At 49.7% G+C, this 12,426-nt stretch overlaps 1 protein-coding gene across 7 annotated transcripts in view; it reads right to left on the bottom strand.

Moving 5' to 3' along the window:
* SAG (S-antigen visual arrestin) overlaps nt 1-12,426 on the bottom strand; it is a 35,044-nt gene that overhangs the window by 845 nt on the left and 21,773 nt on the right. For 2 of the 7 annotated variants that reach the window (XM_008527826.2, XM_070618641.1), the window contains exons 10-15: nt 11,015-11,087; nt 8,361-8,498; nt 5,427-5,504; nt 4,289-4,312; nt 2,114-2,169; nt 46-61 (exon numbers count right to left, since the gene is read on the bottom strand). In XM_008527826.2, coding sequence (XP_008526048.2) covers nt 46-61; nt 2,114-2,169; nt 4,289-4,312; nt 5,427-5,504; nt 8,361-8,498; nt 11,015-11,087 — 385 coding nt within the window. The remainder of the gene's footprint in view (nt 1-45; nt 62-2,113; nt 2,170-4,288; nt 4,313-5,426; nt 5,505-8,360; nt 8,499-11,014; nt 11,088-12,426) is intronic. The other 5 variants (XM_070618644.1, XM_070618643.1, XM_070618646.1 and 2 more) reach the window with 3 other exon arrangements.

Raw genomic sequence — 12,426 nt, 5'->3', positions numbered from 1 at the left:
AGGACGAAGTCCCAGAACACAGGGAAACCCAGAGCAATGGCTCACCTTTCCTTTGCCGTAGCTATAAGCATGGAATAGAGAGAGAGAGAGAGAGCTCTGTTAGCATAAATTCTGTGTAATAGCTTTACCTGGAAAATTCCTTCCTTGTTTAGGTGACTTCAAAGTTGGAGGGATAAAAGGCCTAGATACATGCATTTCCTGAGAATTGCATGTAATTCCCGCTTCTTTGCCTTTTCCCACTCTGAGAGCCTCTCTCCCTGCGTCTTTAACCATTGCCTCCTTTATAAAGTGCCACAACCTCACGTCTGGGACCCTTTCTCTGGTTAGCCTCTTCTCCTCTCATGTCACTCTTCTCTTTCCACGGCTCTTGTCTCTCTCATCCACCTGGAAGCCAGCACTGGGATATGCACCGCCTGGGCCAGAACCATCCTGGACCCCTACAGTGCTGAGCATAAAGTTGTACTAACTGGGACCACCAGCATTGAAGAGAACCAGTTCAACGCCCTGCATTCCGTACGGATGCTCTTGACAGGGGATAGATGATAAAAACTTGGTAGCATTTCCATAGCACTTGTCATGCACAAATTACTTGGCCCCTGGCCCTAGCAGGGCCTCTTAACTACAACTTACACTTTCTCTGCTTAGAGTCTCCCCTTCTAGACTCAGGGAGCAGGGAACTAGGCAGGCGAGAGGTGAGCGCGAATCTGTGAATGAAACTGGGGACTCATAAATCTCTGGGAATCGGAATTTTGAGGCCATGGGGTGATTCGTCCTTTTTCCCTGAAACCTCACAGTACAAAAGATCATTGTTTAGTCTTGACGTTGTGATGTTTCAGTGTAAGAGCCATGACGACTGGAACATGAAAATGTCATCTCCAGAAAAGGAGTAACTCCACTCCCCCAAGGTAAGTCAGAAAGTCTGTCCACAGCTCCAGAAAACAACCTGACATAAACTGTGCCATCGACGCAGGTCACGGTTTTAAAAAATCCTTTTAAAATGTCCTTGAAAGGAAGCAGAATGCATCTCAATCTTGCATTGGCAAAAAATAGTATTTTAATGATATAAGCATAAATGAATAAAAAAAAAATACGACCAGACTGTATTTATTCCCCAAGGGAAGGCTTTGGCAAAGTACGTGGAGTGTTTGAATCCAAAATATTTGGAAAAGATACTTTGAGACAAAATGTTTTTAAGACAAACCCAAAATGAATATGGGGGCTCATTCTGATATGTTTAAACGCCATTTCATTGTCAGTATAGAAAAGCTGTTTATAAAGTATAAGAAAAATTAACCCAGCTTGTTTATGCCACTTTTACTTAAAACATTCTTCATCACTGATAACTATGGAGAGTTCTCGTAGAGACAGGTCCATTTTTCTTTCCTGCCAACTAAGCTACCTTAACTCACAGTGGGAAGTTTTTCCTCTGAGTTTCTGAGATGGCACCTACATTATTTTTGCTGCTCCACTTATCTTTTTTAAGTATTGAGACCTAATTCTCATACCATACAATTCACCTATTTACAAGCACAGTCCCGTGGTTTTTAGCACACACACAGGCTTGCACAACCATTGCTTCATTTGCTTTCAACATCCGTGCAAGAGCCAGTGGATTTACAATTGAAAGGAGCCCAGGTGTCAGGAACCCAGCCTGACCCTCTTTTCTAGGATTTTCTGTATTCTTGTCACAATTGCCACTGTCAAAAACACTCATCATCTTCTAAATGCCTGTTCATGTTTCCAAATGAAATGCAAAAGCCTCAGCCTCTCAAATTTATTTTTCACCTAAATTTTCCTTAAATCAAAATCCAGCTCTGTTCACAGCAGAGCCGCTTTCAAATCATTCTTGATAAAAACTAACGAGACAGTCTGTGTCCAAGAGCAAGGATGCTACGTCCTCCACACATTGTCTGAAGGTGGACCAGCCACCTGGCTCACGACTGAGTGCATGAGCACTCATTCCCCGGCCGGACCAGGCACCTTGAAGATGACATGGCATCTTGTACACCTGGCCACACTCCTGCTCAGAGATGTGGTCAAGAAAGACGAGCAATGAGGAAACACTAAATCTGCAAGTAGTAATACTAGAAAGCCAAGACAATTCGTGACTGACCTGGGTCCTCAGGCTGGGGGTGCATGAGGCGGAATGGCACCTCAGTGGCCACTTCACTAGAAAAAGGAAGAACGCACATCGGTGAGAACACGCGCGCAATTATAAATCGCACAGCAAAGAGCTGTGGCTGCCGAGATTCGCAAAAGATCCCCAGGCCCAGGCTGAGAGAGGATTCAGTGAGGTTCAAAACAAAACAAGCCAGAGATCAGGAAGTGGTCAAGTAGGAATTTTAAATGTATTCCCTGGAATGTGGTCCAGAAACTTCACTTAGGCCTGGCAGAGGCTGCAAGGATTTTTAGGTTCCCTTCCTCCTGGTTGTTAGTTTCAGGGACATGGAATTGTGGGTAGAGGAGAGGTGAAATCCTGGAGAAAGGAGAGTTTTGAAAAATATCCTTTGCAAAAACGTCCACTATTTTTTTTTTTTTTTGATGAGGAAGATCAGCCCAGAGCTAACATCTGTTGCCAATCTTCCTCTTTTTGCTTGAAGAATATTGTCCCTGAGCTAACATCTGTGCCAGTCATCCTCTATTTTGTATATGGGATGACACCACAGCATGGCTTGATGAGCGGTGTGTAAGTCTGCACACAGGATCCAAACCCCTGAGCCCCAGGCCACAGAAGCAGAGCGTGCTAACTCAACCACTACACCAGGGGGCCAGCGCCTCCACTATTCTTCATATGTTAAATCTCTGTAAGGCTGGTGTGCTGGAGGCCGGGCACACAGTCTCTTGCTAGGGACCAGAACACAGAGGAGCAGGGTCTGCCAAATTCCAGGAGCTAATGGGCTTTGGGGCAGCTTGGAATTTATGCAAAAAGAAGGAAGGAAAGGAGTTGAGAAGGAAAGCAGAAGGGAAATCAGGACAAAGGAAGAATGGAAAGGTGAGGGATGAAAGAACAAGGGTCAATCATCGCTTCACCCAGGACCCCCTGCCTCCTGCCCCAGGGTTACCCCTTTGGTCAAAGCAACTCTGTATACAAGGCCACTTTCGGCAGACCCCGGGGCTGATGGAGTCTAAGAGGAGAGGTGTCCCCTGGTTCCATGTGAGTGAAGGAGATGATAACAGACAGGTGAAGGAGTATGTAAGGTCAGTGCCCACCTCGAGCATTTCTTACCTGCTGCCTCTTTGTCAAGGATATAAAAGGTAGCTGTCACCATTCACAACAGCCAAAAGGTGGAAACAACCCAAATGTCCACCAACTGAGGAATGGACCAACAAAATGTGGTCTATCCATGCAATGGACTATTACTCAGCCATAAAAAGGAGTGGAGTTCTGATACATGCTACACATGGACGAACCTTGAAAATGTATTGCTAAGTGAAAGAGGCCTGTCACAAAAGGACAAATGTTGTCTGATTCCATTTATATGAAATATTCAGAATAGGTAAATCTATAGAGATTAGGGGTTTCCGGGAACTACGGAGAGGAGACAATGGGAGAAACCACTTAATAGGTATGGGATTTCCTTTTGGGGTGGTGAAAATGTGCAGGAGTGGGGCCAGCCCAGTGGTGTAGTGGTTAAGTTCACATGCTCCACTTTGGCAGCCTGGCTTTTGTGGGTTTGGATCCTGGGTGCAGACCTACACACCACTCATCAAGCTACGCTGTGGCAGCATCTCACATAAAAAATGGAGGAAGACTGGCACAGATGTTAGCTCAGTGACAATCTTCCTCAAGCAAAAAGAGGAAGATTGGCAACAGATGTTAGCTCAGGGCCAATCTTCCTCACAAATAATTAATTAATTAATTAAAAATTTTTTAAAACGAGCAGGAGCTAGAGAGTGGTGATGGTTACACAACATTGTAAATGTAATTGATGCCACTGAATTGTACACTTGAAAATGGTTAAAATGGTAAACTTCGTCTTATGTATATTCTACCACAAACACACACACACACACACATGTAAAGGCAGCTGTGTGGAGTGTGTCAGTTTCCTGAGTGTGTGCGTCCTTGCCCAGGTGTAGACCCAGCTATGGTCTCAGAGAAGCAGCCCCAGCCTCCCACCGATCAGCCAAGATTTGTGTTATGCATCCGAAAGGCAGTGGACATCATTTCCTAACACCTCTGAGCAAAACCGCCAGGGAACCAGATCTCATGGCTACTGTTGGAACCCCAGGGTTGTTCCCCTGAGATCCTGGGAATCCAGCAGAGAAGGAAGGTGACGAGGCTTACCTGGAGGTGAGCTCTCCCAGAAAGCTAGAAAACACAAAAGCACACATTGCTGCGGTGACGTGCACAGTAGTAAAACAGGACCTCACTTCCCGTCATTCAGAGGCGGGACATGCCCAGACACCCCCCACTCACAGCATCCAGGATCCTTGCATCCCTTACACTCAACTCAACGGTTCCCTCTATTTGAGAGTTCATCTCTTTCTCAAATTAAAAAGAGGAATCACTTAGGTTCAGGCCCTGATGTTCAAGAATAAACATTCCTTTCTCACGGCCACAAAGGTCATCGTGAAATAGCTGTTATTCACTTGTCTTGACTGCTGAAAGAAACCCTACTGTTTTAGATTCTACTCTCTTACAGAAAATGAAAGAAAGCACTATGCACTTTGAAAAACACGACAAATACAAACACCGTGTTAAGGAAATTTGCAAAATCAACCATGTTCTACTTTGCTGCCCAATCAAATGGGGGAACTCTTTATCTGCTTAGAATTATGGAATATACGCATGCACTTGCCTTTATGGCTGAACCACGGACGCTCATCAGGTAAAAGGCCAGAGCCTTTGGCAATGGAATTTGAAAAGGAAAATGAGGATTCAAGTTCTTCCCTTTTGATGAAATTTTAAAGATGGAAGAAATTCATATCATAAAGAAGTGGAAAACCATTCCCTCGGGACTCTCAGATTTCTGTGCTCTTGTATGAAAAGGAGACTCCCAAATCCTATGATTCCACGTTGGGGAGGGAAGGAAAGCGCTCCTCATTGTGGAGGGATGCCTCCTAAGAGGCACGTGAATGAAGATGAATGAAGAGTACCTTTCATAGCCATCCTTTTCTGAAGTTTGATATAACACTAACCTGATTTTTCTTTTTTGCACATCAGCTTCCACCATGTGAGCATTTGCACACCCATTTTTGCCAAGTGGTACTAACAGTGCACATGTTTCATAGTCTACTTTTCTACCTTTTTCCACGTGATGTTATACCTGACAGCACTGTGAAACTAGACCAAAACTACTTGGTAACCGGTAGAATTTGCGGGCCTTGCTTGCTTTCTGTCTCCCAATCATTCAGGAAAGGAACAATTCAGACTGCCCAAGGCCAAGACAGAGCAGACAGAGCATTGGAATGTGGACACTCACCCTGACACCATGAGCTTCACCTTGATCTGGTAGGACACCAGGATCCCCATGACAGTCCGGTCTATGCCCTCCTTGACGCTGCCCAAACAGAAAGGAAAAGGAGAAGATTGCAGAGGAGCCATGGAAAGCCAAGACTCACCTCACGCGGGCATGCCATCATCAGTTCTTGGGGCATTGCTGAAGTCAACCAAGCCGTCAACGTCCTGGAACTTTCCATACTCGGGGCAGGGGATTCCTCTCCTGCACTGTAGCTTGGCGGTTTCCCCTCTGGAAGTCCAGAGGGCAGAGCGTGTTTCTGGTTCTCCCCGCTCTGCTTCTGCTGATTCTCATCCACCTGCTTGTCAGCCAGAAACTGTCCTCCTCGCTCCTCCCTCTGCCCCGCGGCCATCCCTGGCCGACCACTGAGTCCTCCGCTGGCTTTTCCTGCCTGGATGATCTCAATCACTTCACCACCACACGCCAGGCACCTTCCCTGAGCTCTCCGCCGCTCTGCTGCCAGAGAGATCTTCCAGCGTCAAGACTCCGCGTGGCCCGGCAGGGAACCTTGAGCTGGCCTCTGCCTGCTTTTGCTGCCTCATAACCTGCTGTGTGCCCTAGTGTCTCCCGTGTGCCAGCCTCGCCAAACACAAACCCGCTCTGGAACGCCCTCCTCCTCCTCCGCCCCCCAAGAGCTCAGGTTGAAGTCGACCCTCCTTTGTGAAGCCTCCTGGACACCCGCCAGGTAGCGTGGGTCTCCCTCCTTGACGCCCTGGCTCTGCATCCCCAGCACCCAGCATCGTGTTGAAGTGAACGACACGGCATGTGAGGTCGTTAGACGTGCCCCAAAGAGACAACAGTCTAAGTTTCCTCCAGAGAAGCTTCTTTCCAGATTCCACCAGCAGGTATTGACTTCTATCTGGCAGGCACCATGCTGGGAGTTTTAACACAGACAATTATCTCATGTGATCCAATGTGGAGACATAGATATTTCAGAATATCCAATTACAGGAATTAAGATACAGAAAATATCATGAAGTGCTCGGTAAAACAATGTGAATGATGAAAGACGACCGTGGCTGAGAATCCTGAAGGCTTGAGATGGAAGGTAGGGCAGGGTTGTGCTGAGGGGGTCTGCGAAGGTGGCTGAGAGGGTGCAAAGTAGGTTCTGGACCTGGAGGCGACACCCGGGGAGCCTCCTCACGGGGGCCACCTGGGACACAGCTTCCAGGACCACAAGGCCCCCCAAAGAGCTCCATCGGCTCATCGGTGGCCGTAGCTGCTTGAAGAGGGTAAATGCCTTTATCTGGAATCATGGAGTGTGTCCACACACTAGGTGGGGAGAGGTTGCCACCCAAGGGGAAAAAAGGGGATGCAAGGCTGAGGGCCACGCCTTTGCAGGACTGACTCTCTACCTATCCTGGATGAGGCCAAACAGCTGGGGACACACTGTGCTTCATCTCGTGCCTGAGAACACCCTGCAAGCTTTCTCCCCTGCCGTCTTCCTTCAATGGGAGAGTCTGAGACACACAGACACACGCGCACACTCACAAGCACGCACGCACGCACAGAGATTGGTTAATCCGGCTTCTGCTGCGGTTGTCACTTTCTAGGGCCCTGGAAGGCAGCCCTGAAGGTGGTGGTGAATGAGGGACTCAGGGTTAGGAGTGGACTTTGCTCTGCCATTAACTGACCAGGTGACCTTGGAGGAGCCTCTCATCCAGGCTGAACTTCAATTTCCTCATCCACAAAATGAGCATAAATTCACCTTTCTCACAACAGCGTGGAGAGACTCACGTGTTTGTCAAACAGTCCCTCCACCATGAAACATTTTTCCAAAGGCAGTGTGCCCTTGTGGGCATCACGATCAACACGCCCTCGAATAAGTCGATCCAGAGCATCAGTCTCCCTTTCGTTCTTGCTCCCAGAGCTTCACAAATGTGCTTTAGAATCGAACACAACAACTTCGCAAGTTATCCTCAGAAAGTCCTTTGACTTCCACCATCCTGCTTTCTGCCCAATGTTCGCCAGCCCCACTGCCTGTCTCGGAGAACATGTGCTGCTGAGCCCCGGGGTCAGGGAGGTCAAACATGAGGGCTCTTCTGGATGCCATCACCTTAGAGGGTCCACTGGGGCCGTGGAGGGGACCCCAGCACATCACACGGGGGTGGCAGCAAATGGGCCTTGAGCCTGGGTCACAGCTCCTACCCCCAGCACTCAGGGCTCACCAACAGACACGCTCCTGGGAATGGAAGCCTCTCAGGATGGCCAGGAGCAGCCGTGTGTGTTCGACTCTGAAGCTTCAGTCCAGTTTTCGCTAGATCTGCCCGCTAACTTCGGCCAGTGGTTCTCTGAGTGGGGGTCAGCAGCTCGGAGCTTAGTTAAACTTAACCGACATCTGTCGCTATCAGGACCTCCTGTTCTTTCCCTTTCCTGATGGAAATAAATACATGACATTTCCACCATCCCTGTCGCCATTGCAGGACTCAGCTCATATGCTTAGGGCACGACACTGGCTAATGATATTTTTAAGAGAGCTGACATTTCTGGAGCACGCACTGTGTAGCAGGCACCAGGTTTTACAGAGATTGTCTCACATAATCCATGCAGCCTCTCGAAGAAAAGGAACTGCTTGTCGGTGGCACCCCACTTTACAGACAGGATGACTGAGGTTCTCAGACAGCTCTGGGGATTTGCCCAGGGCGGCCCAGATGGTACACAGTGCAGCTGGAGTTTGGTGCAAGGCTGTCTCCAGAGCCCTAACCACCATGTCACACCAAGGGTGGGACTGGGGTCCCTACTTGGGCCACTGGGTCTGTGCTCTGCACCACAGATGCCAGCCGTCATGCTGCACGTGCAGGCCGGTGAGCCAAGGGGGCTGAGACAAGGAGGGAAGCAGACCACTGCCAGCCCCGCACTGAGTCTCAGGGGCTCATCTCCTGGGCTGCAAGGACTCACATGGTACTGGAAGCAAGATTCGTGTCCTCATGCTTGATTTTCCCGTCCAGGGCAATGCCCCTCCTTTCTCGGTTGTTTGCAAGCAAGGGCACCAGCGTCAGCGTCGTGGTCAAAGTGCTGTTTGGTGGCACTTTTTCTCTGCAGGAAGAAAACAGAGAGGATCTTTGGCTAATTGCTCTTATGGCCATAAAGCCACCATCGATCCCGAGACCTGATCTGCCATCGAGCGTTTTCCAGGATCCAAGTTCCCCTGCAACTTATTGGAAACATAGTTCAGGTGCCTGTGCGTCTGCCTCACAAGAAGCAGAACAGTGTTAGTGACATCTCAAAATAGGCTGGCAGCAACATTAGGACAGTTCCTCAAGTCCTTCGGCCTGCTCTAAGTGCTGAATTTCTAGAATGTTCTGTGGAGTTAAATAAGAGCGAGTGGCCCAAGGGTCAGGGACCACACCCAGTCTCCTCCTGAGACTTCGTGAACCACGCAGTGGGCTGGCCAGTACCAGCAACAAGCCCAGGCTGGAAGTCACCTGTCATCGAAAACTGTCGTTCTTGAGGGGATCTGTGTGTGCCCAAGAAGGGCGAGGCAGGGTCCTCTGCTTGTGAACCATACATACTGGACTGGTTTGGGTTCAAAGCAGCACGTGCTCTTTCTCTTCCAGATCTTCTTCAGCATCAGTCAGAGCCTCTGGCAGACACAGGGAACCCATGCCAAAGGGTGGGTGTGGGGGGTCTGCCCTGAAGCTGGGGACACAGCAGCGTGGGTTCCTCCAGGTATGGCAGCATCATTGGCTCTCTGAGCAGCGTCTGGGGCTGGAGAGTTGGCTCTGCTCCTCACCCACATGCTGCACACGAGGCCTATGCCAAGAGCCTCCCAGGCAGCCGCGCCTTCTCTTTGATGGCAGAGCTCGGGCAAGCCAGCAGCCTGTGTCGATGCTCCCAGCACCCCCTCCATCCTTGTACCTGGACATCAGATGGCAGGGCTTGGCCCTGAAAACACTGCCAGGAGTTGACCTCAGGGCCCTGCTCCAAGACAGGCTGGAAGTCTGAACTGCCACCCTGGGAAGAGCCTCCCTATTTGATCTCCCTGGGGAGTGTAAAGCATCTGTGGCTTCTCCTGCCTCCAGGATACACAGGAGGCTCCTGGGCATGTGCTTTACAGAACCCTGCTTGAGCCCAAGGTGGCCCACATCCTCCCATCTGGGCCCCGGTGGAAGTCCTCTTCATGAGCTTGGTTTGGGCAGCAGAGTGACAGAAGTAGAAATTATATTGCAAAGGTGACCATAGCAGGGTCTCCAGGGGTTGGGCTCAGATGACGGCCTTTCCTGCAGCAGAGCTTGCTGAAGGTCTGTGCCAAGGCCCTGGGGCTTCCCAGCACCTTCAGGATCTGGGATTGGGTGATGGGCAGCAGCTGGGGGTCAGGTCTGACCTGGTTCGCAGCAGGCCTGCCCACTAGAGCCCGGGAGCCTCGGGGTTCTGGGCCAACAGCCCATGCTCTGCGGCCCTCTGAGTGGCTTCTAGTCTGAGACCTGTTAGCGCAATCCAGCCTAGCTTTCGGTCTCCCTACCCTCACCCTTGGGGGGACCCTAGAATGGTTTCCAGTTTCTTTGGAATCATTTGGTCCAAAATGCACTGAAGAGCTGAAAGGAGGACCAGATAACGGGGAAAAACTCAGCCAAGGGCCATTTTCCCACATCGTTGTTGGCCATATGCCAAAAGATGAGCCAGGAAGAACCCGAGGACACACAGATGTGCAAGGATGCTCCCCAAAAGGTAGAACAACCCCGGCCTGGCGCCAAGGAGGCAGGCGTGAGTTATGCTTCCTTCCTGCCTCCCTCCCCTCTGGACCTATATTTAAACTTGGGTCTGGATTGGCCTCGAGTAACAGTTTCTCTTGAAGTTGCCTTTTAAATATTATGTAATGTTATCTTGCTGAACCAGTTTGCCTTCCTCTCATGCGTTGATATTTTTGCATACAACGGTGCTTAGCACAGGCCAGCAAGACAGACAGAGAAAAGACCTTCCCAGGTGATCATCTGGGGCTGGGGGCTGGGGGTGGGGAGGCATAACCCCCAGCAGCCTGCATGTTAAATGACTATATGATTGCCCAGCACAGCAAAACTGGGGGGGCGGGGTGTCTCTCACGCCCCCATGAAAAAGCCAGTGCAGGATTCTCATTTGTTTTGAATCTAATGAAGGGAAAAAAGTCATTCACGACAACGGGCTGAGAACTGAGACATCATTCTAATCCAGTTGTGATTGGTACAAGATTTTCAAATTGATGAGCTCAAAAGATAGGGACCCCCTCGCCTGGGCTGACAGACCATTTGATTATCTGCTTGAGGGGCAGAAAGAGTATCAAGTTCCCACCAACTGATTCCAGGGGTAAAGAGGAAAGCTCCCACTGTGACATTCCCATCTTTCTTTCTCTGCTCTCCATCCTTCCTCAGCTGGACGGACTCTCAGAACTCTGGTGAGTGAGAACAGAATTGGGATGCTGATTTTATTTGCAGGCCTTGAAGTGGCAGAAGGGGAAGGAAGTGAAAAGCTAGTAAGCCAGCTGAGCGTTCCACTTCCCTCTTCAGCGATGAACAAAAGGGGAACCTGACAAAGAAGCTCGGACCGCCCAGGAAGCAGAAACCCAACCAGCTACTCACTGTGTTTCCTCCGTGGCCACCGGCTTGACGTAATAATCACTCGAGTAGAGAACCACATTGGCCACTTGTTCCACTGCAAAGGGAGGACAGGGGTGGGTGACTCAGGGTGGGGTCCTGCATGCACATGCATGGTGCCTTCCGGGGCCGAGGTTGGGCCTCCCTCTCTAGTGACCATTTGAGTCTGCTTCTCAGGCTCGACTTTCTCAACTCAAAGCTTAAAGGCTGAGATTTCTGGGGCCACGTCTGTTCACCAATAAGCTGCTCTGTGTCCACTGCCACCCATGGGCCAGTCTCCTAACACTGCACCTCCTGGGAGACCCCTCCTCTCTGCAGAGCCCACGGTGTATCCCTGAGCATCCTTCCACGGCACACAATCCTCCAGCATCCCAGAACTCATCTCTTTCTCCCAACACACCCCCTCCCAACATTCTGTGTCTATTGAATGAATGTCTCCTTCTGGTCGTCCATGCTGGACACATCTGGAGGTGCATGGGATTGATGCACGGGTGTAGCATGGCGGGTAGGAAGGTGGCCTCTGGAGCCAGACCACTTGGGCTCAAATTCCAGCTTAGCTGTCAGCTGTGCCGCGAGTTACTTAACTCTTCTAAGCCTCAATTTTCCCATCAGCAAAATGGGGGTGATAATTGCATCTAACTCATATGTTTGTTGTGGTTTTTGAAAAAGATGGTTTTTAATCTCCATTAAAATCAAACTTGAGGGGGCTGGCCCCGTGGCTGAGTGGTTAAGTTCGCGCGCTCCGCTGCAGGTGGCCCAGTGTTTCGTTGGTTTGAATCCTGGGCGCGGACATGGCACTGCTCATCAAACCACGCTGAGGCAGCGTCCCACATGCCACAACTAGAGGGACCCACAACAAACAATATACAACTATGTACCAGGGGGGCTTTGGAGAGAAAAAGGATAAAAAAAATCAAACTTGAGGGGCCGGCCCCATTGCCTAGTGGTTAACTTCAGCTCGCTCCACTTCAGCAACCCGGGTTTGAGGGTTCGGATCCCAGGCACAGACATACATGACTCATCAAGCCATGCCGTGGCAGCAACCCACATATAAAATAGAGGAAGATTGGCACAGATGTTAGCTCAGAGCCAATCTTCCTCACTAAAAATAACCCCCAAAAATCAAATTTGAGGATTAAAAGAAACAAGTTGTTGAGGGACCAGCCTGATGGCATAGTGGGGTTAAATCTGTGTGCTCCACTTGATGGGCTGGGGTTCATGGGTTTGGATCTGGGGCACAGACCTATACACCGCTCATCAAGCCATGCTGTGGCAGTGATCCACATAAAACAGTGGAAGATTGGCACAGATGTTAGCTCAGGGCCAATCTTCCTCACCAAAAAATAAATTAAAAAAATTTAAAAATAAATAAAATGACTAATTAAAAAAAAAAAGAA

Source organism: Equus przewalskii, chromosome 5 (genome assembly GCF_037783145.1).
Source record: "Equus przewalskii isolate Varuska chromosome 5, EquPr2, whole genome shotgun sequence".
NCBI lineage: Eukaryota > Metazoa > Chordata > Mammalia > Perissodactyla > Equidae > Equus > Equus przewalskii.
This window is presented reverse-complemented; position numbering and strand designations above follow the sequence as displayed.